This window comes from Pipistrellus kuhlii, unplaced genomic scaffold, assembly GCF_014108245.1.
Source record: "Pipistrellus kuhlii isolate mPipKuh1 unplaced genomic scaffold, mPipKuh1.p scaffold_m20_p_5, whole genome shotgun sequence".
In the NCBI taxonomy this organism is placed as follows: domain Eukaryota; kingdom Metazoa; phylum Chordata; class Mammalia; order Chiroptera; family Vespertilionidae; genus Pipistrellus; species Pipistrellus kuhlii.
The window spans coordinates 67,150,256-67,177,173 of record NW_023425551.1 but is presented as its reverse complement, the minus strand read 5'-3'; the positions used below and the strand labels follow the sequence as shown (position 1 = coordinate 67,177,173).

The window sequence follows — 26,918 nt, the reverse complement described above, 5'->3', positions numbered from 1 at the left end:
TTCTTTTCCAAAAGAAAAAGTTCATTATTCAAGTGGGTAATGTTGTCTATCTCTTTCACAAGGTTGTCGAGGGCAAGAAATGAAATGAATATGTAAGAGGTGAATGAAGAGCCATTTTATATGCTCTTCATATAAAACAAGAGCTGAAAACTACAGAATACTATGCACATGCAAAGGTTAAGGGTTTATTCTATTTCAATGTTGAAAGAAGTCAACATTGTCACATATCACTCCACAGTAAGAACATTCTTTTTCATTCATTGAACCTCCCAACAAAATACTTCTATACCTTCTGAAGTGTTAGCCTCCTGGCATGAAGCAAGGAACATTGTCCTCTCACTGGTGAGATTTCCTCGTATGATAATCCTTCTGCTGAGCAGGGCCACTATGGCCTTTAGAATATGGTGCTTTCCATCTACCCAAATCTCTGTGAAGTTGTGAGAATATCTTTCAAATAAAAGAAAGAAAGAAAAAAACACATCTGTAGACACCACTCTGAATCTTATCAAGAATAGTAAGCTACTAGATTCACATAATACCCTATTTGGCAGTCTATTTCTTTAGAAACTCAAATACAAAAGAGTGAACTATTTCGTACAAGTAAGTGAAAATTAAGAAACTATGATGACTATTGCTCTGACCACCTAGCATGGGAGTTCTAGAGTTTTACAAGAAACACTTATTTAAGAAATATAAATCTTCAAAACAACGTTTGCTTTACAATTTTTCTTGTCAAAATACTTAAAGTGTCTTTTTAATTAAAAATACATCATTGAAAGACAAAAAAATGTCCAGATACTAGTACAGTTAAGACCTCATCTTCTTCCATCTAAATGAACCCAAGCAGTCATTCAGTACCTTAAGGGTGATCTCAGATAGAGGTCTGCATTGTCCACAGTTTCCACAACGACAATCTCTTCCATGGGTTTGGCACCTTCAGCACCCATTCCACTGATGATGACAACTTCATCCCCAGAGTGCCAGTCCACAGCATCTTCTAGAGCCAACTCTGTGTCACGGGCAGAGGCAGCTGCTCGAAGATGAGTGACAATTACTTCTGGTAGTGAACCTAAAGAAGTGGGAGGAAAATGTGCCTTCAGACATTCAAATAGTTAATACAAGTGTGGTATTACTCAGCCAAAGAATCCTGTGAACAAATAACCTGTAAAAGTAAGTTTCAGCCTCAATAAGCACCAATGCCTTCACTTTTTAGTTGTTATTGTTTTTTAATCTGTCACATGGCAGTGATAAAAGTAATCCAGGATTGAGAATGGCATGACACAAAAAACAACAACACAGGAATTGGAGTCAGACTTACAACTAAATATTGCCATATTCTAACCATGTTCCTTTGGGTAATAAACTCAATAGTGGGCTTAAGTTTCCTCGGTTATAAAGCAGAAGTAGAAAGGCCTCCCCCATAGGGTTTTAGGAGGATTAAATAAAATAATATTCATGAAACATGTGGTTTGAACCTTATCACATAATAGACCCTCAATACTCTGTGTTTTGAGTATGTAATTTTTACCACCTATTTCTTATTCCAAATAAAAACAGATAGCTATTCATACTGAATTTCTAATCTGAAGACTTCAGCTCACTTTACAAATAGTGTTAGTAGAGTACAAAGTCAAAATTATCTCAGATTGTTCTGAACCATAGTGAATTAAATGATCTTTTCAAACACTAAAATTGGCTGGATTCCACAGAAGATTGCTATGCAAAATTGAAGGGTAGGTTGTGTCTCTAGGTACCTTGGTTTCTGTTAGAGTCCACAGCATCCATCTGATCCTCTAATGCCAGTATGCTACTCCTTTACTGTCAAAGATTTAAGAAGGTAGTCTGTCTCCCAGTTTACTCTGGCCTTTTCCAGCAAGGGTCAAGGCAAAAAAAATCTCAAGACATTATCTGAAGCAATACTTCAGAAAATACATGGCTAACTCCCAACTCCTTCTTCTTTCCTTAGTACATTTCCTTCCTCCTTTGCAATAGATCATAATTTACCTTTAGCCCACAGCAACTTCCTGTCCTCCCCTATTCCACTACAGTAATATAATAATACTTGAATCTCTAACTACAGGGGTGGCCAACAATAAATCATTTTCAAATCATTTTAGACTTTCCTCTTTATTTATTTGTCTGTGTATGTACAGCCACTTGTACCAATAATGTTATTTTAGGCTTATAAAGGTCTCTGGGTTAATGATGTAATTTCTGAAGTTTACTTGGGCAATAATTTTATCTTAAAAAACATTTAGAGTTCAAAATGTCTAATTATAGGGCAGGTAAAAATTAAGACATAAATCATCCCAAAAGAAAATAATTTTAATTTTGTTCCTTGTTCATTTTAACCTTTGGGAACAACAAAATTAAATAAAGTTATATTTATATGTATATGCACATATATGTGAGTTTTTATTATTGGTTCTTCAATGTTTGCACAGAAAAATCTCTAAAAAAAGAACAAAGAAAGTCTTTATCAAAAGCAAAATGCTATTAAAATCTGTGATCAATTGTTCACAATATTCAACATGCAACAAACACCTACTATGCACCTACCAATATGCAAACTACTCATGGAAGAACCAAGAATAAAGACAACAAAAATATTTCTCAACTTATCATTCTTAATCAAATGAATAAAAAAAATCAGAGAACCTTTGAAGTGCATTTTTCATTATTAACATAAATTTATGTCCTTTCAAATGTTGACAGAGCCTCTATAATACAGTATAATTATTTCAGAATTTACTCACTCTTGTAAAAAATGTGACAAGAACATCAAGCCTGCATGCTTCACGGTTGCTAGTTGTATTTCTAGCTATGTAGGAGATAGCTATTATTATCAACTCAAATTTGTGAATGTCAAAATTATGATAATAAGCTGAGCTAGATTCTTGACATCTAGCTTTTGTTCTTCTGGCTATTTTAAACTTTGATAAGGTATTTTAATTATTTCCCTTCTTTGTCACTTAACCTACAGTGCCTACAGTACACAGGTTCAAAGCACCAAATTCTCTTCCTGACTTTTAAGATTCTCCATAATTTTACTCAACTTTATGATCTCTGACTCCTTAATTAAGTCTCCATTCCAGGAAGCCCAGTCTCATTACTTCCTTTCATATGATAGGATCACTTCCATCTCTATCCCTCTGTCCATCTGTCCCTTCCACCTGTGTGCCCATCCTTCTTTATATTACATATTCTTCCAAAATACAAATCAAGCCCCACCTCCTCCATTGAATTGCAGGCAGCATTTCATCCCATGTTTATGTCCACCTCCTCCCATAGACATTACAGTGCTATGTGTCTTCCTTATGCCAAAGGTCTGTGTGCATCTGAGATTTAAGCATGTCCAAGCATATCTGATTAGATATTTATGGGCCATCTGTGTGAGTTGTGTTAGCATGGAAGAAGCTTACATGTGGAGCAGTTGAGAGAAAAAGTTGACAGAGACAGCATGGGATCTGCTTCAGATATGGATTTTCACTCCTGTCTAAATGGACCACTGAACCTGAAGAAAGAAGCTGAAGGAACTCCCCAGATGGATTTTGTACCTGATGCTCCTCTGTTGGGATTTTTATCAACTCTTTTTTAAAAAAATATTTTATTGATTTTTTTACAGAGAAGGGAGAGGGTTAGAGAGTCAGAAATATTGATGAGAGAGAAATATCAACCAGCTGCCTCCCACACAACTCCCACTGGGGATGTGCCCAAAATCAAGGTACATGCCCTTGACCAGAATTGAACCTGGGACCTTTCAGTCAGCAGGGCGATGCTCTATCCACTGAGCCAAACCAGTTAGGGCTTCATCAATTCTTTATTCAGAATGATGTTAAACTTGATTCCTCAGAAAAGCCTCTGAGAAACCCCCTCCCCCCAAATGGGTTCAAACCCTATCATCTCCTTGCCAGCACTGAACACATTGCCATTTGGCCTCTTTTAGTGCAGTTCTCTATTTGTTTCCCCTATTAAACAGGCAGGAGGAGTTATGCCTATATTTGCTCACCATGATAGCACCAATGCCTATCACAGTGTCTAGCATATAACAGGTGTTTAATAAATATATGGTGAATGAGGAAAATCATGACTAAGTTATGGAGAAACCAGCACTCCAAAGTTCTGGGGTCCAGGTGATTAGGTAGGACACTGAGAGGCAAAAGAGGAAGTCACTATGCTTCATCATGGGACACAGCACACTCCTACACCTCAGGGTATTTCGCATCCATGTGTTCAGTACTCTCATGGCAGGTATTGGCAATAGGAGCTGGATGAGGCAGCACCCAGCACCTCCCTAAATGGGAGGCAATGACAAAGAAAGCCAAAATAAGAGGAATAGTGCATGAAAGATGCTTCATGGTAACTGGCAGACGGGCTAGTTGATGAACTCATGAAATTCATCATGAGAATATCTACAGCAAGCAGGCAGGAATGCTGAAAAAGGCTGGAGGTTATGTGAGAGCTGGAGGAGGCAGACAGTAACATGTTTGTGATCACTACTGAAATGCCCCAGGTTGAGCAGGTTTGGAGAGGCCTGGGGAGATTTCAGTTATATAACCCACAGTCAGCACAATATATTTCAATACTAAGTTGATCTGTAATTATTACAATGCATGTGTCTTATCCCCCCATGAGGACAGTCAGCACTTTGGATGCAGGATACCGCCTGATGTCTCCATCAGATATATACCTAAATGAGTATACAATATCTAATATGTAAAAATTACTATAAAACAATTATTATTAAGAACTTAGAATAAGTTCTATGCTAAGAAGTTTTACTCTAAAATAAGAATTATTTCTGTTGTTGGTTTTCTTTTAACAGATAATACAGACTAGAAAGTTGAGATACTTCAAGGACATGATTACACAGCAATGAGATGTCAGCAGCAAGTTCTGAAACCAGGTCTTCTGGATCCAGAACCAAAGAACTGGACACAAAATGGAATCCCTGACCTCTGGAAATATTTACAAATTAACTGTATCAAATCAAATCTGATTCACAAAACATTATAATCCTTACTTCATAAACATTATTTAAATACCATGCAAGGCTAAACAATTGCTTCTCTGATGAAGAAGGCATTGCACACATTTTGAACATGAGTCATTTCACCTCTCAGCACTCTTAAGAAACCCAGATTGGGCAGCTGCCTTTCTTTCCTTGCCACAAATTAAAAAAAAAACATAAAAATGCAATTTAAAAATCTCAATAGTTTATGAATATACTTAAATGTAAAAGATTTATGCTCCTAATATATAAATTAACACACTGTTTAGCCACTTTCAACACTGACCTGTTAGCCAAACAAACTATTAATTTACTCCCACTATTAACTTCTACTTGTAATTGTATTTCCTACAAATTATTGTTCAAGCCATCCATCCATAATTACACAGTCACAGAGAACCATCTTACCAAATGAGCATGAAGAGAAAGAAAATAATCATTGTGGGTTAACACTCTTTAAAATAACTAATTATCTGCTATTTTGTAGGACCTCTGTCTTTATTCCAAGTAAATAATTGCCAAATCATTTAGGAGACAGAAAGAATCATTTCATTAAAATAATGTTTGTATCAGAATAGAAATATAAAGGAACTCACAAACACACACACACACACACACACACACACACACACACATAAAAAAAAAATTTTTTTCCCCAAATATATGCAAATTATTTATCCCTTATCTCTACATGCAGCTTCACTATTATCCATAATAAAACAATGATTATATTATATTTTCTTCTTATAGGTAAATATCTGTCAAGAACTGGGAAGACATACATCAAGGGAAAAGAATCCTCCAGGTCCATGTACAAGAAATAGATAAGTGTCACAAATGCACCATGTTAAGTGTTAAGACAGACAGACACTTAGGGTCTGCTAAGACACAGACACACAGCACCTCATTCACACAAAGGAAGGAGTTGTTTAGGATAATGGCATCCAGAGAAGAAGATGAATGAGTGTGTCTTGAAGGATAATCCACAGTGGACCAGGTGACAAAAATCAGCAGAGCACTCTAGGCAAAGGCAGTGGTATACACAATGGTCTGGGACCATTCAAACAGCTGCTATGTACGTGGCCTGGCTTAATTGCAAGTATGTGGAGGGGATGCAGACATGGTGAGAGTCAGCAAAATTGCACCTGGAAAGGTGAGCAGGACCCACCCAGGAAGGGCCTCACAGGCTGTCCCAAAGAACTTGGAGTTTATTGCAAATGGGATTTGGAAACCACCAAAGAAATATGTGAGGTGATAAATAAGAAATTATACTGATTTGAGACTAGTGATATCACACTGAGGAAAGAGAATCCTTAGTGAGAAAACATGTTTACTGCAGATTGGGGAGAATGAGAAAAAAATTGAGTCAAATCCTAAAATGGGCAAGAGTCAAGTGGGAGCTTAATATGTTCTAGCAACTGAATGGAGGTTAGAGTATCTAGAGCAAGATGAATGAAATGGCATGCTATGACTGGGAAAACTAAAGCAGCATTTTATTGGCCTATTTTAACAAACTTGAAAAATATTATTCAAAATAGTTACATGATCAAATTTATGTGTTGAAAGATTACTCTGAATGTGATGTGAAGAAGAGATTACAGGAAAGTGAGTGAAAGTAAGAAGACTGCATAGAAGGCTACTGTATTGTAGAAGACTAATGCAGTAGCTCAGACAAAAAGATTTGTAAGTTTGAGCAAGGGTTATGCAATGGATCTGGAGAAAAGTATAAGATTTTGAGATTTCTTTTGGACAATCAAGATTGTGAGATTAAATCTAGAGGTAAGAAATAATATATCAATGACACCTCACAGGTCTATAACTGAAGCAAATGAAATACTTGGGGATGAAAATAATAAACCCACTCAATAAATATTTCTCGAGCATCTATTACATGCCATATGCCATTTGCTGTTCTAGTACTACAAATACAGTAGTGAGCAAAATAGTTAAAAAAAAAAAAAAAAGAAAGAAAGAAAGAAAGAAAGAAAGAAGAAACAAAGAAAGAAAGAAAGAAAGAAAGAAAGAAAGAAAGAAAGAAAGAAAGAAAGAAAGAAAGAAAGAAAGAAAGAAAGAAAAGGGGAAAAAAAGAAAAAGAAAAAACCCCTGCCCTCATGTAGTGGCATTCAGCTTTAGATGACAATTTTAAACAGGTTATGTTTTAGCTATTAAAGAGAATATACAAGTGAAAAGATGAATCTGTAGCTCAGAAGAGAGGTCCAACCAACCAACCCAAACCATTTGTGAATTGGAGGCACTTCAGATGAGAAGACTATGACATTAGCATTAATAGAAGACTATCTGGCAGACCAAGGAGATGGAACGGGAACATTTTTCACATACCATTTCCCTCTTCCCTTGAGAACCACTTGCTCTGAAAGCTCCCTTGGGTGAAAAGAAAAGCTGGCGGGAATTCTGCATAAGCTTGCCTCTGTGCGCACTATGAGCCTCTGCATCATTGCAGGGCAATCTCTGGTGGTATCGCCTGAGCGGGGAACATGCGCTTGCAGGAGGGAAAAGGCTACCAGATCAATCTTCTAAATATGCAGATGAGCTGGCTGCATCCACAGCTGATCAGCAAACATTCCCCCACTGATGAAAAGGAATTGTGTACAACGTCTGCTTCCAATGTTGAGAAGAAGTTTGGCATTCTTTTGGCGTAAAGGCTTAAACCAAGGCAAATCAAGGTTATTTGGGTGGTGCAGTGAACCATACTTTGACTAAAGACCTTCTCTAGAGGTATGAAAGAAAGACTAACCTTTGTTTCTTCCTAATCTGAGCATTACTGTTGCTACTGTGATTAAAAGTAAATTAATGAGAAGAATCAAAAGATAAAGTTCAAAATACCCAGGAGATAGTACATTCATTGTAAGTTAAGTAAAACATCTGAAACACAGGTCCTAGCTCCTGTGAGGATTTCAGGACAATTCAACAAATGTCACTTAATATCTAACATCAACTGGAAACCTCTGATGCCTGAGGTGTGGTTAAAGGACAAGGCAGAAATAGCCATCAGAATGTGGATTAATATAGTCTGTTCTGAGTCAGAGTCTGTCTAGAAGGTTTGAGTCTTTCAAACATCCCCAAAAATGTATCTCTTCCATTTGCATAGTTTTATGATCGATTCACACACCAAGTTTCCCATGAAATTTTTGTGCTAAAAATTGCTAGGGGAAGGCAAAGAACCTCTTCAATATTGAGGAAATATAAAATCCCTGAAAATGATGAATAAAAGTAATATCATATACTAGAAAATTCAATTTTCATAATATCCTTTTATAGTTTTAATATTTGGGGTAACATTGGGAGGGGATGCCCAAACACAGCAAAACCTTTCAACCATATATATTTACCTCTTCTGCTATTTGATGGGATCCTTCTAGGCTCAGAGGTCTAAGCTAGGAACTTAACAGGCATTTTTGTTTGCCTGATTTCACCTACCTATTTATTCAGTCTACTTGAAGCCTAAACGACAACTGATTTCAACTCTACACATTGAGCCTATATAGCACTAAATAGTGTATGAGTATAGTTGAATATGGACTTCAGTCACCTTAGGATCTCAAAGACTAAATTAGAAGTCAAAAGTCTAGGAATTTAGTTTAATCAGCTTAGAGGACACGTATGTGTTGTTTTTTCTGCCAATCAATACTCCTTTATGGGATGGCTATCATCCTTCCTTTTGGTAAACAGCTCCCCAAAACAAATACTCATGCAAACACACAAATACACAAGCCTGGTCAGGGCAGAGTTGCATCTTCTCAAATGGCCTTTTCTCCCTGGCCATGAGAGTTGGTAAAGTGGCTTGAACTGAAACAATCATAGTGCCCTACCTCCCTGGGCACCATGTGTAGTCCTAAGCCTGGTAGGTAAATCAAGCTAGACTTGTGAGGCCTTCCCTGGTTAGTTGTGGAACTAATAATAGAATGCAGAGCTCTGTTCCTTGGTGGAAAACCAAAGTCTATATGAAACTAGGAAATGCAGTAGCCATATGGAACAACCTCTTAAGCAGTCAGAGCCAGTGAAACCAATACATGTAGCGAGACCCAGAAGTGAGAGATAGAGTCCTAATGACATCTGGACCCCTGGAGATAGCCATGCCCAAGTCCAAGTGCCTTTTTACCCATCCTGTAGTTTGATGGAGAAGTGATAAATTTTGAATTTTGCCTAAGTTTGCTTGCACTGGGTTTCCATCCCTTAAAACCAATAATTTAAGAGTAGTAAAGCTATATGTAAAAATGCCATGCCATACCCATGGTTTATATTTCTGCTCAAAGGAAGCAGAAACAAAAAGGAACGAAGACCCTTGGTCTAGAAGAATGAGTAAAGAACAGAGGCAAGAGGAGATGTTCTGTATATAAAAGAGATAGGACAAAAAATGGTTGATAGGTGGTAAAGAGCAGAAATCTGAAAAGTAAATTGTCAAATATAGAGGAAATGTTGTAAGATTAAAATGACTCTAAAAATGTTCATCTCGAACAACATAGACTGATGAATAAGAACAGACCCAGAGACATGGAAGCATGGATCAGACTGTTGGACCTCAGAGGGAAGGTAGGGGAGGTTGGGGATAAGGGGGAGAGATCAACCAAAGGACGTGTGTGCATGCATATGAGCGTAACAGTGGTCACAGACAACAGGGGGGTGGGGGTATGCGTGGGGAAGGGTTTGGGATGGGAATGGGGGAGGATGAGGACAAATATGTGATACCTTAATCAATAAAGAAATTTTAAAAAATGTTCATCTCACATCAAAGAACAGATGATAGGAACGTCCTCAAGCTCCATCACTCTTGGGGAAGTAAGGGATCACAGAGAGAGACCCAGATCTCCCTAAAGTGTCCACACACAGCAGTTAAAGAGGATGAGTTGCTTTCAATCACTATTTTAGCAATGGAACTATTTTCTTCTAATGAAATGTTACATTCACTGCAAATATAGAAGAGATAAAAGCAATAAATTGATTACTTGAGCAATTTAAACTTTGATTGCTTGACCACCCTCCCCCAAACACTTTATTGTTTATGAAACACTTGAATCTCCCCTTCAGAAACCTTTGGATTTGGGGGAGCACAGTACAAAAACCACTGATCAGGAACACCCTCCTACACACCTGTGTATACCATGCACACAATACTGTGCTTCAAAACTGCCTAGAACCAGTTGGCAGACACAGTAACAGTGCCAGGTACAATCATTTTAAAAGCATGGAATTTGAATAAGATACTTAGTACTTTTAATAGGAAAATAAACCATATTTAAACTTATTTCTTTAGAATACTTTGGTCTTATTTATTCCTACCAAATTCTCCTCTTTGTAATGATTGTTCTAGTGCTTCCCTTCAGTCATGCCCCACGTACTAGTTTTTCTCAGAAACTTCCATTTATATTTAATGCCCATATCTTATAAATTTCTTAAAAAGGACAAAGACAGAACTCCATTCAAGGCCATAAGACTGCTTTTGCTCCTAAGAAACTGTCAGCCAAATTTCTCAGGGAGGAAGGAGAAATGAAGTGAGAGACATTGATAAATTTCCCTGCTGAACAATCAATAAAAGCCCCGCCATGCTGTTCAGACTCCCACTGTGGAAGCAAGGGCCGTAATTACATTGTCAAAAATTCAAGTTGCCCAGGCTGACAGCGACCCCTTGAAAAGTGACATGTGATTGGCACTCGGTTTAGGGTGGTGAACCTGGATTGGCAGACAGAGTGGAGGAAAGCAAAAGGCAAGAGTGAAATTTCCTTATTGACTACAACTATCCAAACTCCAGACTGCCCCTCTTGGAGGGATCCTGGGACTCTTTAGTCATATTAAATATCCAAGTGAGTTGTGGACAGAACTCCCTGAGCCACTGAATTCCATGAGAGATTCAGAACACACCCTGCCCCAATCCACTCCCAAACCCAGAGAGAGAGAGTGCTGCGTGTGGCTGAGTGTTCATGTAAGTGGATGTGCGTGTGCGTGCACATGAATGCATTTTTCCACATTAAGAGAAAAACACGAAATGTGCTTTCAACTCCATCCTTTCTCCTGACAGCTGAACAGCAAAGCCTGTTTGCTTAGCGATTTTAATCTATGATAAAAACCAGCCTGAGCAGAAAGGTTACAGGGGTGGCAATGAAGAATGAGATGGGAGGGAGAAGGTGAGGAAAGCTGTACTAACTGACCCGCAGACCCATTTGTGTGATTCTCTAGGACCCGAGCTGGAGTTAAATTGGTCTCCATCAGTCAGGCCTCTTACTGTTGCATGCTAGGAATAAAACGCCTGCAAAATGCTTCCTTTGCTCAGCAGTGCTCCGCTTCTGGCTAAACTGAGGAGCATGAAAATGATTTCCGAGAAGCCTTTATTGTAACCACACCCGGGAATGGTGGTTATTCACTGCTGGGAAACAGCTGCACCAGGAGAGATTACAATCAAAAGGTGTTCTTCACTAGGTGTGGGAACAGAACAGAAGCTGCCCGGGAATGTGGCTGCCTCCTGATCTCCAACGCTAAAATCCTTCTCTTGCTTTGAAAAAAGGTAGACAGAAATTTACAAGGAGAGAAATCTCTAGGCAGAACTAGCCCCATGCCAAAGGTTGAAAGAAACTCCCCTCCCTCGCCCCTCTAAAAGAAGATGAGATCATTAGCGTTGGATACTCAGTGCTTTGGGAGAAAAAAAAGAATATAATCAAAAATAGCCGTGGCTAACACTGCTTGAATGTTAGCAAGTACCTGATGCTTTGGAGCAGTTCACAAGCAGTAAGCCTATGGGGTGAAGATTGTGTTTTCCTGCTTTTGGGGAAATTAATTTGCCCAAGGTCACAGCTGATAAGCCGCAGACTTGCACTGATTTATGATTCCAAAACTACTAACCATTAAAAACAGCACTTCTCCACGTGCAGTCAGTGGGATACTCCACTCAAATCATCCGAGGGTTCCATTGAAGTGCCCGTTCCTGGGTCCCCCTCAGGCCACTGGAGCCAGGCTCTGGGGATGAGACCCAGAAATCTGCATTGGGAAAACCTCCTGGAGAAGAGTCTTCTAGACACTAAGGTCGGTGAACCTCCTCACTGCCTCGGCCTGGAAGCTGAGTGAACCCGGGGTCATTAGGGACCTGCTGGGTGCCAAGCAGTGAATCAAGTCGCTCACTGTTTTGCATACTTGACAGCCAAAGAAAATTAGTTTCTCCCCAAAGCCCCAGTGTCAGCAGACCCACCTCTGGCCCTGGGAAAAGGCCAGCAAAATTACGTAACGATTTTAACTATGATGTACCGCCATGCCGGAGGGGAAATCTGTTTGAGACCTCAGGTGGTGAGGGAGGAAGGCGCAGCGAGAGGATTGATGAGTTCTGTCTGTAACTGGATTCTCTAGCTGAGACTTCGAGAAGAGAATCCCTCTCACCCAGGGATTAGATCTTTCTCACTTCCCATTTCTTTCAAATGAGAGATGCGGCAGCATCATGTCAGAGTGGAAAACAGCCTGATTTCGCCTGTGTCCAGTGGGCATGTTCTATGGCTTGGGAGAGATCCCCATCACTCCTATATTGGTAGGACTTTGGGGGAAACGGTTGTTGATGACAATCTAACCCTGGGAATAACCTACAGGGAAGATGGGGGCGGGGGTTATAGGGAGAGATGGAAGAGCAGGGGAGAAGATGGAAACAGGGGAGCAGAGAAAGAAATATCTACACTCTCAATATCCTGTAACACCACAAGGCTCAAGTAGCAACATTTTTTTTTAACTTTCAGAATCTCAAAACATATTAAAAGCATGTACTTAGCTTCAATTGCCCCCTATTGATTGTAAGAAATGACACTAGGGATTTCTTCACTTGACATCTATTTAAACATAAAGGCTTAGGAGCAGGATACATTTAAAATACGGGCACAAAAAGTGTATTTATTAACTCTTTCACTGATCCTTCATAATAGTTCGTAAAAATGAAAAGGGTTGAGTTAAAAAAGAAAAAAAAAAGGCAGGGTAAAAAGAATTAGGAGAGTTTTCACTCTTCTCCATTTCAATTTCCATTTCTAGCAAGAGTTTTGTCATATGCATCAAAGAGGACAGTGGCTCTCAAACCAGAGGATCTCTATTAGGATTCAAGGGCCTTCAGATGGTCTGTGGGCTGGTAGAAACAGTGATGTGCCCTCTTCTTCTCCAGCTATGTTTTCTCAGTGGCAAACAGCAAAACATTGGGTGGGTTTGCTAAGTAGCTATTGGACTAAAGCAAACCTTTGAAGACTGTAGCTGATGTGTGAATAGATAGAAGACCCTCATGGACCCTGGGCTACAAGATTAATGCTGATAAAAAAAGGAGAGAAAAGTCCTCCTTCTACTGAATGTCTATCGAAGTATCTATGGGTTTTTCAAACCTGATGAAATTTATCCCCAGTGCCTAGCACTTTGGCTGATCCATAGTCAACACTTAGTGGATACTTAACAAAAAATGTAGATTTGCTTTCTCTCCAAGGAAGCCTTTGAGACAATGATTGAGGCTCACTGTAATAGACAGGGCTTAACAGAGTGAAATGGCAGACTCCTCAGCATAGCTAAATGCCCATATCTAGAATTATTATTCCATGACAGATAGGGGGGTCTTATGGTTATGCCAGCCCAGAAATGCCAATGCAGACAAGATGATGTTTCCTAGAGACTGGCCACTATCTGGAGATCATATTTTTCATTTGCCTTTGCTCATGCTATGTAACCCAAAGTATATAAGTATCCACTGAAAGATAATTAAAACTCATTATTTTATATTTACATTTTCCAGTTGATATTAAGAATTTTCCTGGCACCATCAGTAATATCCTGAATCTCAAGGAAAATAAAAATGTTCATGTTTCAAAGTGGTAATATTATAGATGATCAGAAGGCAAATAAGCCTGGCCAGTGGTGGGTTAGAAGAGGTCAATGGGGGAAAAATATAACTTTCAACAAGATAAATTTCTTTAAATAAAAGTAAAAATATAAAGAAGAGGAAATTTTTTTCTTCAAATTCAGAAGAAGAAGGAGAAGGAGGAGGAGGAGGAGGAGGAGGAGGAGGAGGAGGAGGAGAAGTAGTCAAATAAAGTAGGAGAAGAAACACACTGCAGCCTAATCTCTGTTATCTCCCAGAAATACCCAATCCATTTGAACCAAAAATCTAAGAGAAACTCTAACTTAACCCTCTTCACAGAAGGTTCAGCCACAACTATAACAAAACGAAATTGTCTCCATTTAGTCTGTGATGCCATCAGTGTGTACAGCCATCAGTGTATGTGAAGTAATTGTGTCAGGTGGTTTTCACTACTTTTAGGCTGCAATCACAAACACAAATCTCAGTGGCTTATGACAACTAATGTTTGTTCCTCACTCATGTACATGAGAGCAGGTCATCTGCAGCTGTGCCTAGATTGTCATTATTCAGAGACCAACACTGAGAACAGGCTATTCTCAAACAGAGAACAAAGGGTAAAGCATTGCAACAGTTCTTAAAACTTCTCTACCTGGCCCTTGCAGTACATCATATTCACTCACGTTCCATTGATCAAAGCAAGTCCATGGTTAAGGCCACTCTCACTGGGACAGGGAAGTGTGCTCCACACAAGGAAGGCACTGAAAGCCATCTGGCCATAGGAAGAGGTGTATCATCCTCTTACAGAAAGCGGAGCAAAAAATGGAGAATAATAGTGTCCTCTGACACAGGAATCATGACAGTTAATATTTCTCACTTAAGGAAATAGTGCCCACATTCTAACTTTGTCGCTTCAGCAACTAATAACCAAAGATTGTAAGTAGCTTAATCATTTTCCCCATTACCCCCACATTGACTAGACAAAGCCCTATCTCATTTCCTCTGGTCAGCTGTCCTACTCACCATGCAGGGAAAGAGTTCCATTCCTCACAGCCAGGAACTTGACTCCATATGGAAAAAAGGGAGTAGAGTGCGAACTCCCATACAGTGTGATCTCAGCGTGGTTTTGGAAGGGCTTGTCTTCAGATCCAATCCGGAGCTCTCCACCATCAGAAACAAGGATGGAATGTGCCCTGAGCTCAATGGTTCCTTGATCCATGAAAATCAGAGTGCCTCCTAATCACCAAAAAAAGAAGCTTGTCAGTCTTGTTGACAATTCCAATGTTTGATGAAATCCTCTGTGTTTATATTCTCTTATAGAAGCACAATTGATTGGATCAAACCCCCAGACCCAGAAGCATTGTATTACCAAGCCAGTTTAGATTAGTTATCACTATTCACTGCTCCTTTATTTATATTATTTAAAAAAAAAAAAAAAAAAACAATAGCCTAAATGTCCAGGAACTTAAGACTGGTTAAATAAGTCATGAGAAAGTCATCATTTTAACCATTTTGCTGCAGATAAAAGCAGCATATAAAAATTCAGTTAAAGCTCTGCCAGGGTATCTCAGTGGTTAGAGCATTGGCCCACAACACCAAAGGGTCTTGGGTTCGATTCCTTGTCAAGGGCATGTGCCTCGGTTGTAGGCTCCATCCTCGGCCCGGTCAGTAAATGTGCAAGAGGCAACCAATCAATGTGAGAGATGTGTCTCTCTCATATTGATGTTTCTATCTATCTCTTCCCCTCCTCCCTTCCACTTGCTCTGAAAATCAATGGAAAAAATATCCTCAGGTGAGGATTTAAAAAAAAAAAATCAGTTTAAAAAAAACTGGGCAACAAGTGAACAGGAAACAGAAATAGAAGAAATGTGTCAAAATTATAAGAACTGTGGTAAAAGGAAGTGTAATTAAGGTTACCATCATGACATGTGTAACATTTTAGCTGACCAACAATCACTGTAGTTTTCATAATAGACTCTAATTTCCTGAAGGATTTGCTCTGCTCTATAGAAAAAAGTTGAGTGGGACTGTCAATTGTGGTGTTCTATCCTACCTTAGCCTGAGTCATGTACCCAGACTTCAAAAGGAAATCTGGAGCAAAGGGAAGAGATGCCTGGAAATGTTTAGACCAAAGTAATTCTAGTGGTGATACCTAATGAGCCCAAAAAGAGTTCCTACTTCTGAGCCCGCCCCCCCTACATCTGCCAACCCTCTCCAAAACTCCCTGAATGCTATTACTTCTACACCTGATTTTCCACACTTCCCATCAATTCTGCAAGCTACCCAATATCTTCTCAATAAATTTCCTTTATCTATCTATTTCTTTGTTTTTGTTCTTAATTTTTTTCCACTTTCCTATCAGTTGGAATTTCCTATGAATTTTCTATGACTTTGCTTCTGTTTTATTTTATTTTGCATTTTAGATCCCACATAGAAATGGAACCATACAATATTTATGCTTTTTAAAAAGATAGTTGCAGCCAAAACCGGTTTGGCTCAGTGGATAGTGCATCAGCTTGCGGATTGAAAGGGTCCCAGGTTTGATTCCGGTCAAGGGCATGTATATTGGTTGCGGGCACATCCTCAGTAGGGGGTGTGCAGGAGGCAGCTGGTCGTTGTTTCTCTCTCATCAATATTTCTAGCTCTCTATCCCTCTCCCTTCTTCTCTGTAAAAAAATCAATAAAATATATTTTTTAAAAGATAGCTGCAAATCAAATAACCTTAACTGATATTGATACTATTTATATCAATATGCTAAGTGTCTAGTCATCCAGTTGGCCATTCAACCAATCAAAGTGTAATATGCTAATGATATGCTAAGGCCACTCAACCACTCACTATGACTAACGTGCACTAACCACCAGGGGGAAGACACTCCGACCAATAGGGAGCCTTCTGGGGCCTGGCCAATAGGGACTGCATGAGATGGGCTGGACATGCCATAGAGCCTTCCTATGGTCCCTCCCCAGCTGGCCAACCTCTCATGTCCCTCTCCAGCCCCAATCATGCATGTTCCTCCACAATTCAAATCATGCACCAGTGGGGTTCCTCGGTCTGGCCTGTGCCCTCTTGCAATCAGGGAGGGACCCTTCAGAAGATGTGCACTAGTTTTATAATAAAATCACTTGTATATCATAAGAATAAATACTTAGGATTTTAAAACATACTTCCATTATTTTAATACTTTATTTTAAAAGGATTTAAAATATGTATATTTTAAGCACAATTTTTCAATATTGCCAAAATAATTAATAATTAAACACTTTAGCCTGAATGAGCTATTAAGTCTATTTCCCACTTTGTAAGTGGTTTGCAAAAACACTGCACTAGACTCTTCTATCCCCCAACAGAGTGGTCAGGATTGTGACTTTATATTGGGAACACCTGGGTCTTCTTTTCTGAACCCCATAGTAACTTTCCATCTCACTCAGAATAAATCAAATTCCTTACATTGGGCTACAAAAAGCCCCTTTTGATTTGCCACCCCATCTCTGATACCCCAGGATCATCATCTTTTAAAACTCACTTTATGACTCATCTGTTGCAAATACACTGGCCTGCTTGTTTGTTCTCAAATAAATCAGGCCTGTGCATATGTTCTTCCTGCACCTGGAATGTTCTTTGGCAGATAACCATGTGCCTCATTCCCCTTGTTCAAGGGTTAACTTCTCACTACAGCTTTCCTCTCCAGTCTATATAAGATAGAATGCCCTTACCTCTGACCCAGATATATTTTTCTTCAGAACACTGAACATCTTTAATGTCTGGCCTCCCTGACAGAAATGCATGCTTCATGAGAGCATTTATCTGCTTTGCTCACATCTATATCCTTAGTTTCTAGAACAGTGACCAATATGTAATTAGCACTTAATATACCACTGTTGAGTAAATCAATAAATGGTTTTATCTTTTTTAGAAAATCTGGTTTGTATCTGAATGTATTCCTTTATGGACAAACACACACACTCCCATTTTCTCAGAAAGGATGTTATTACATTTAATTTATAAGTCCATAGATTGTCTTACTGAGCTAAAGATGGGGAAAGGATGTGGAGAGATCCTAATGTCAGAAATTGCTCAAAATATACATTCTAACATAACAAGGAGGGCCAGTGAAAGGAAGACCCTCTTCATCTGCCAAAGTCCTAAATCCAAAGTGCCTCATTACTGAGTTAAATTGCTGTTGTTTCCAGGTATGTACTGGAGGAATGTGAAAGAGAGAAGAATAAGACTAAGATGCCTTCAGTCACTTACTAATGTTAACTCCCATTAGTCCACAAAGAGTTATCAATAGACATTTGCCCCAATAGTCAACTACAGAGGCCTCTTCTTCCCCAATTTTCTGTCTAACACTCTTCTTCAGCTTCCCTCAGCGCCTTTCACCAGCGCTTCTAGTCTTCAATCCTAAAGCCCATACCACACTCCATATGTAAAACAGCCACGGGATGTTTGCTTAAACTCAGCTTCTTAAAGTGTTCCTTCTTTTCACAATTTAGAACACACCCCACATAGGTATCCATTTTCTCTGTCTGTAGAATGCAGAGTTCTTCCCTCAGAAAATTACAGTGAGATTTCTTGAAATGATGCTTTCAAGGGACAGTCCCTAGTCTTGGCTCAGATCCTATTCGATAATAGAGTGGTTTGGTGTCTACTCCTATCATCACACGCACCTTTACTTCCCCCACTATTGCCATTACTGCTCCATTTCCACAGTTGATCCATCATGCTAGTACCACTAGACCACATCCTTCCAACATTCCATTGCTGGTAATAATGACTTTTCCTTTCAAATATAAAACATAGAGCTTACATACGCTAATGTAAATTATCCACGAAGCGAGAAACTATCCTTTGGCAATCTACAGGCTTAATGTTACAGTGGTACCACCCTGCTTCTCAGACTTTCCAAGGACCAACTTGGAATTTTGACTTAATTTTCCTTCTCACTGTCATGACAATGACAAGAATAATCATCAGGAATGCAGTAATAATAATGAATCCTGGTATGAACAAGAGGGGGAAAATGTGACCTGTGGCACAGGTCATTTTCTTGTTTACTAAAACCATTTTCGCTCACAGCCACATTTGATTAATGTCCCAGCTAATTAGCTTCAACTGGTGAACCAAGGATTTTCAAGGCAGGACTCCTTTGTCATAAATAGTCTGGAAATCTGAACTGAACTTGATCAGCAAGTGGTAGAGGCAGGGTATGGAATCAAGGTTCCTGTCCTGACCTTGCTGTTAACCTCTGAATGACCCTCAGTGAGCCCCATAAAATTGCTGGGCCTCTGAGGATTACTTAGTCACAAACCTGTCCTATTAAGGGCCCAAGGATGGTCCCTTCTCTCATTGGTGAAGTGGAGAGTAGATGCATGCATTCACTTTAGCTCTGGAACATCTGACATCTACTAGTACAGCGTTTTTCAACCGCTGTTCCGCGGCACACTAGTGTGCCGCGAGATGTTGCCTGGTGTGCCGTAGGTGCAGACAAGACAAGAATTTTATAATTTTTCACTATTTTGTTTACCTAATATTTCATAATAAAGTAATTATAAAATACTTTCTTTGTGTTTGATTCCTATTCAAGAGAATTACTTTATATATAGTCAATATAGGCACAGAGTTAAATTTTTTAACATTTTCTAATGGTGGTGTGCCTCGTGATTTTTTTCATGAAACAAGTGTGCCTTTGCCCAAAAAAGGTTGAAAAACACTGTACTAGTACATTTGTAAGAACGCAGTAAGGTGTGTGTTGGATATTGATAGAAACACAAAACCCATGTTTTCCTGACATCACCTCTGCTGTAGTGAACTTTGAATTTTGATCCAAAGAGATACATGCGCAGGCAATGATTCAAATAAGATCACAGGGAAAGCAAGGGAGCTAACATTTACTAAGAGCCTACCATGTACAAAATCTTTACATATGTTGTCTGAAATGACCTTCAAAATAAGACTATGAGGTCAATATCACCCTCCCTATTTCACAAAACTGGGTGGGCTGCCAGAGAGGCCGTAATTCCTCTTTCAGTAGTTCCTTTAGCAGAACTGGCAGAGGAAGCTTTAGCACCTGAGACCACCTGACAGAGACACTCATGCCCTATCCACTTCCACAATCACACCCAGGTAGCTCTTTTATTAATTAGGTTTGCTATCAGAGTTACACTTAAGGAAAAACATGTTAGCCTAAATAAATTTGCCTATGGCTTGTTTATATATGATTTATTTTCATTTTGTTAATGTAGATATACCTTGCCTCATTCCAAAAAGGATTTGAGACAGATTACAAGGATTAGTGGGTAAATACATAAACCTGGGCTTTATCCCTTGTACCATCAAGCAAAATATTAAACACACTGAAACAAATAGTCATTTTAAAAATGTCACGAGAATTAAGAATGACGTTAATGAAGGGAGAAAAGCTCAGCCCAAGGAAAATGAATGATTTGTGCTGGCAAGAGTATGATAAACAGGACCAATTAATTAATGTGATCATCGTTATTCTGTGCTACAAAGAATTCCCTCCTCACTTTATCAGTGACAAGCATAGCTGAAACCGGTTTGGCTCAGTGGATAGAGAGTCGGCCTGCGGACTGAAAGGTCCCAGGTTAGATTCCGGTCAGGGGCATGTACCTTGGCTGTGGACACATCCCCAGTAGGGGGTGTGCAAGAGGCAACTGATCGATGACTCTCTCTCATTGATGTTTCTAACTCTCTATCCCTCTCTCTTCCTCTCTGTAAAAAATCAATTTTAAAAATTATATATATATGAAATATATATATATATATTTCAATATATATAATCAGTGACTAGCATAAAGAAGTTGAAGTAAGTTCAGAAGAGATTTGATAAGGAATTCAGTTATTTTTTATTAAAATAATTACAAGTGATAACCAAGGTGAAAGCTCCTCAGTGTGAAAGAATGTAAAGTTTAGTCTTAATCTAGCGCTGCACCAGGGCCCCAGGTGTTTCATCATCACACTTTCATTAGCTTAAAACAAATACACAGGGGGCTGCTTTGAAGGCGAGCCACTGGAGGATGGGAGGGCAGTGGAAGGACTCAAGTTCTCCACTTGATGGAACTCGGCCCCATTTCTGAAAGCTGAAATAAAGAGCAAGGCTGAAATCAGCCTTTGGCTGTGACCCTTAAATTGCTTGTTATGATTGTTCATGAAAGCTAAGTGTGTACCACAAGTGACCTTGGGTAATTTTATAAAAATCAATCAACCATCATTATTGTTACTTCCCCTCTAAAATAAATAAATGAACACCACTTTTTACATGTAATCACTTCTTTCCATTAAACTTCTTTCTTATTTCTTTTAAAGGCAAATAAAGGAGACTTTTAGCAGCTACTGAATGTTTTCAACATACATCAAAACCTACTTTTGGCTCACCCTACAATTAGTCATCCTATGTAATACCACAGAAACATTTGTTGTATGTATGTGTGCTTTTTAAGAAAAAGAAATAACACAATTTTAGCTATTTCCTCCCTTGCAGAAAAAAAATGTGGAGTATATTTTATCATACAGTAACAAGACTCTTCAAAAGAGATGGCTATATTTTTTATCTTCAATTTTTTTCCCTCCCTTCTCTTGAAACATCCTCAGTCTGGGCTTTGCCTGACTACTTCCCCAGTACTGCAACCACATTGCTGAGTCCAAAGCTCATGCTCATTCCTCACCTTCCCTGAGTGGCCAGCAGCATTGGACACACTTGGTCACACCCTTCTTGAAACTCCTTTCCCTCATGTGCCTAGCACTGTGCCTCCAAGATTTCCTCCTACCTCCCAAGCCTTCCCCCAGCCTCCACTACCTGATTCTTCTTAATTATCACAAATACTGACACTTGGAGTTCCCCATGACTCAGTCTCTCGACTATTTTTCTTATCAACCTTGGTTGTCTGATCTTTTCTTGACATTTTAAATATCATCATATGCCCATTTCTGATGACTCCCAAATCTGTATCTCCAAAGCCCACCAATGCCCTCGAATGGAGACTCATATGCCCAACTGCCTACTCAATATCTCTACTTAGATGTCTTACTGGCTGCTCAACGTAACATATCCAAAACATGACCTCCTCATCTTGCCACACAGGCCTGCTCACAGTCCTTACCAACTCCATAACTGGCAAATCCATCCATTCAATTGCTCAGTCTGAAACCTCTACAGTTAACTTTCACTCCCTCTCACCTTAAGGCCAATCTTTCAGAAAATTGTGGGCATTCTTTCTTCAATATTCCTGATCCAACTATTTCTCACCATGCACATTCTGTTTCTGGGATCTGAGTCACTCTCTTCTCATCCTCTAAGAATTATAACAACCCCCTTGCTTAGTTCCTTGCTTCTGCCCTTGCCCCCACCCCAGAGTCTGCTCTTAAATCAGCACCCAGTGTGATTTTTATTTGTGTAAATCTTATGTCACTACTTTGTACAAAGTCTCCAATGCTCCCACCACACTCACTGAAAGCCTACCCAGCCCCACAGGGCTGGTCCTCTCTCTGGCCCACTCTCTCTCTCTTCTATCCCCTGGGTCACACACTCCTGCTGCACTGCCTTCTTGTTCCCCTGCCCTCACTGCGTGCAAATCCCCCAACCACCACCAAACTCTCCACCTTTCCTACTGCATGTTTCTCTATGCTGCCCAGAAAAACTAACAAAACAAAAAACAAAACAAAACAAACAAATATATATATATATATATATATATATATATATATATATATATATATATCATTTGCTTACTTGACTGATTTCCCTTTAGAAATAAACCCCATGAGAGCAAGATTTTGGCCTTTTTTGTTCACAGTCATAGCTGCTATACTTATTGTAGAACAGTACCTGGCATGTGGGAAACTTGCTAAGTGCTAAGTAAATCCTGTTGAATAAAGGAGTTGAAGTTATAGAAGTAAAGGAGGTCTCCCTAGGAGAATACTCAGAGTGAGAGAGCAGGACAGGGATAAGGGGAACAAGTTGTTAAATGTTAATATTTAAAAACTAGAATATGGAAAAGAAGTAGCAGATGCTTGAAAGTGAGTCAAAGAGTTGGGTGAATTAGGAGAAGAAATCCAAAGGCTGTACAGACATAGATAGCAGGAAGAACTCTAAGAACTGTGGAGCTGACTGATGAAGGTGGCAAACCCTTAATGTCATTTTCAGGAGGCTCAGGAGAGAAAGGGTGCATGCCAAGATTATGCTTCATGCGGACACCAATGCCAGTGGATAAAATGAACCAAGGAAAGGGGCTACAGTTTTAAACAACGGGAAATCCAGCGGTCAGTGAAGGCAAAGCCAGAGAAGGATCCGAGGGTCCCAATTAGTAGATCAATCTTCCATTCAAACTAGATATTTCATTTGCTCAAGGCTTGCCAAACCTAAAATTTTAGATGTAAATTATCTAAATCGATTAGCATTCATTCAGCTTTTTGGTGTCAACCCTGAATAATTCCTTTAAAAGTTCAAAAGCCTGCATCTGGTTACCTTTCTGATCATTCATATTTTAATATTGTATATAGGGGAGACTGTGGAATTCCTTTTATCTGGGGAATTACATATCACCATTCCTTCAAGATGGATGGACCCTCCTCTGCCTAGTGGAGTGATCTGGGCACAGTTAGGGTACCCTACTGCACGGTGCTGCTGTGGTGGAAGTGAGCATCAGGAGGAGGTGCGGAAGAGGGGATAAGAGTGGCATTTAGGGAAGGCAGTCACAGCCCGAAGCCTACTTCGTGATGGGGATGCACAGAGCTTCCTTTGTTGGCAAGATCCGGATTAGACTTGTGCCTGATCCAGTGGAGCAGAGCCTGGAAGCCTTCGAGGTGGGCTTGTCCCCGGCCAGAGAGGCGGAAAATCAATTTGGCTGGCAAACGAGAGCCCCCAAGAGCTCAGTGCACGGTCCATAATCCTATCCACTAGCAGCTCGGGGAAATAGTTGCCTGAGCCCTCACATATTCATGGGGGATGCGAGGCATAAATCAGGCTTTAAGGATTGGGGGCAAAGGGAATGGACTCTTTGGCCAGCTACTAATTAATCAAGCACAGAACACCTACACCTAACAACCTGGGAGCCACACATGCAGGCACAGGCGGCGGCTGCTGCCGCTGCTGCTTTTCCTGATTATTTTCTTCATTTCAATTAAAATAGATATCGAATGAAATTTCCCCCTTTAGCTGATGCTGCTTATGCATCCCCCCTGTTCCTTCTTTAATTAAAAAACATGCTTATTGCAATACTTGCCAGAATCACTTTAACGGTATTTTAATTGTAATGTCTCTGCCTGATTAAAAAAAGAAAATATGAACTAGAAAGGGTTTGCAAAAATGTTCTCCGAAAGCAGGAAAAGAACAGCACACCTCCCGGAATGGATGCCACATGCTAATTCCTTAATTAGCCTGGCACTGCAATCAAATGGGCAATGTAGAGGGAAAAACAGATCTGAAATAAAAGCACTGAATCTGAGCCACAAACAATAGCAGTTGGGAAGAACTGTTTTCATCAGCTCGGATTTTCCTGGCAGGAGAGAGAGCTGCAGGGAATGGAGAATGCCAGGCTCAGGAGAGGCCCATCCAGGGTCCCCAGCCAAGTTTCCACTGTTCTTTGCAAAGGGTCGCATAGCCTTTGGGAAAAGTGTAGCTGGGCTGGCTACACTTCCTAGTTAATTGACTTCCAGTTCCTTTCATTGTTGTAGGCTAGTGGGGACTCAAACTTGAGCACCCATCCACACCTCCTCAAGGTCTTAAAACACCTTTTGAATAAAGAGATTGCTCAAAGAAGTATATCAAATTGTAGGGCTGGTCAAAACTGTGATTGGGTCAATGCTAATTGAACTTGGTAAACCCCCAGAGAGGTTTACTGTGGGGCCCAAAAATGTACCTTCCTAGCAAGTCCTTTGATGCTGTTGCTGATGGGGACCACACTTTTGAGAATCACGGCTCTCGGTAAATTAAATGATTCTATAAGTGTCCACAGTCTTGTGAAGTTTGCTACCAGCTCACAAGTTGAGAAATGTAAGTCTGGAATTGAAGATTAATTCACTTTACCATTCAACCAACAGTTACTATTGTTTTCCAGCCCTTCTGCTAGGAGCCAAGATAAAAACATAAAAAAAGCAGCCTCCACGTCCAGGTCACCGTGGAGTTTAACTACTACAGGTGAATAGAAATACCCTAGTTTTAGTGAATTAGCCAACTTTACAGATAACTGAGAAAGAAGATAAAGGTTATGACTCAACTTTTTACTTTTTCTATAAAACATAAAACTCAGTAAATGAATCTTATAAAGGAATTAACTCTATACCAATTACAAAGTGTTAAACATATTTGTGGAAGAGAAACTATAAAGAAATAGTTAAAGGAACTCAAATACTGAGATATAAGTAAATGCCTTTGTCATTAAAACTATTGTTAACAGTTACTGTTTAACTAAGCCTTGATTTCCTCTCCACCTCCAGAAAACCATTACTATCTTTTACCAACAAAACTTCTGGCATGTAAGTGCTCAAGGCCCTAAGCTGTTCCAAGGATTTCTAGAAATTCACTTAAGACCTCAGAAAGAAAGCTAGTATTTATAGGGAAAGTCAGGAAAGACAAAACAAGAAAGTAAAAAACAACAAAATTATATTTTCTCCAAAGTTTGTATCTGGCAGGTAGAAATCTCCCTAGCTACCAAGTTTCTCATTCATTCAAATAATCTCCTTCATTTTCTTTATCCAAGTTCAATTAGCATTGACCAAATCACATTTTTGACCAGCCCTACAATTTGATATATTTCCCTGAGCAATTTATCTGAAAGCTTAAGAAAACAGGAGCCAGGTCTTTATTCAAAAGGTTCCAAATATAATTATTCTCTGTATAGTATAAACATGATTTTGCTAAAAGCATAATGTTTTAGAAATGAAAGATAATAGTTGTGTCCTCACAGTACTTACTTATTTAAAAAATGATAAATCCTACTTCCCACAATAATATTATCCTATCTAATAAAATATTATCCTATCTAATAAAATAGTAATATGCAAATTAACCATCATTCTGCTACATCCACAAGCCACATCCACAAGCCAATCAGTAGTGAGTATGCAAATTAACCCCACCAAGATGGTTGCAGCCACAGAGTGAGCAGGAGGCTTGGATTTCCCCAGCAATGGAGGAAGCCAAGCTTTCCGAACAACGTGGCCAGCCCAGGCTTCCACTCAAGGGTACAAAGTTTCAATTATAGAAGATAAATAAATCCCAGATCCCAGGGCCTCTGCTTGGGTCGCAGAGGGGCGGGGTATGGTCAGCCTGCAAACCACAGCAGGCCCCTCACCCAGGCTGCCCCATATGCCCCAAGGGAATCCCCACTCTGATATAGGACACCCTTCAGGGCAAACCAAATGGCCCCCACCCATGCACCAGGCTTCTATCATATCTAATAAAAGAGTAATATGCAAATTGACCATTACTCCAACACACAAGATGGCTGCCCCCATGTGGTCAAAGATGAATGCCCCCATGTAGTCACAAGATGGCCACTACAAGATGGCTAGCAGGGGAAGGCAGTTGGGAGGGACCAGGTCTGCAAGGGAGGGCAGTTGTGGGCAATCAGGCCAGCAGAGGAGAGAAGTTGGGAGGGACCAGGCCTGCAAAGGAGGACAGTTGAGGGCGATCAAGCCTGCAGGGGAGGGCAGTTAGGGTTGACCAGGCCTGCAGAGGAGGGAAGTTGGAAGCGACGAGGCCTGCAGGGTAGGGAAGTTGGGGGGACCTAAGCCTGCAGGGGAGGGCAGTAAGGGGTGACCAGGTCTGCAAGGGAGGGCAGTTGTGGGCAATCAGGCTGGCAGGGTAGTGGTTAGAGGGTGATCAGGCTGGCAGACAGAAGTGGTTAGGGGCAATCAGGAAGGCAGGCAGGCGAGTAGTTGGGAGTCAGCAATCCTGGATTGTGATAGAGATATCCAACTTCCCATTTGGGCCCGGTAGGATAGGGCCTAAACAGGCAGTTGAACATCCCTCTAGGGATCCCAGTTTGGAGAGGGTGCAGGCTGGGCTGAGGGACACACACACCCATGCACGAATTTCATGCACCAGACCTCTAGTAGTACTTAAGAAA

General features: G+C 39.9%; 1 protein-coding gene across 3 annotated transcripts in view; it reads right to left on the bottom strand.

Moving 5' to 3' along the window:
• The window catches only part of PKHD1 (PKHD1 ciliary IPT domain containing fibrocystin/polyductin), a 385,065-nt gene that overhangs the window by 220,386 nt on the left and 137,761 nt on the right, over window positions 1-26,918 (bottom strand). For all 3 annotated transcript variants that reach the window (XM_036415099.2, XM_045572881.1, XM_045572882.1), the window contains exons 37-39: window positions 14,850-15,062; window positions 859-1,069; window positions 290-447 (exon numbers count right to left, since the gene is read on the bottom strand). In XM_036415099.2, coding sequence (XP_036270992.1) covers window positions 290-447; window positions 859-1,069; window positions 14,850-15,062 — 582 coding nt within the window. The remainder of the gene's footprint in view (window positions 1-289; window positions 448-858; window positions 1,070-14,849; window positions 15,063-26,918) is intronic.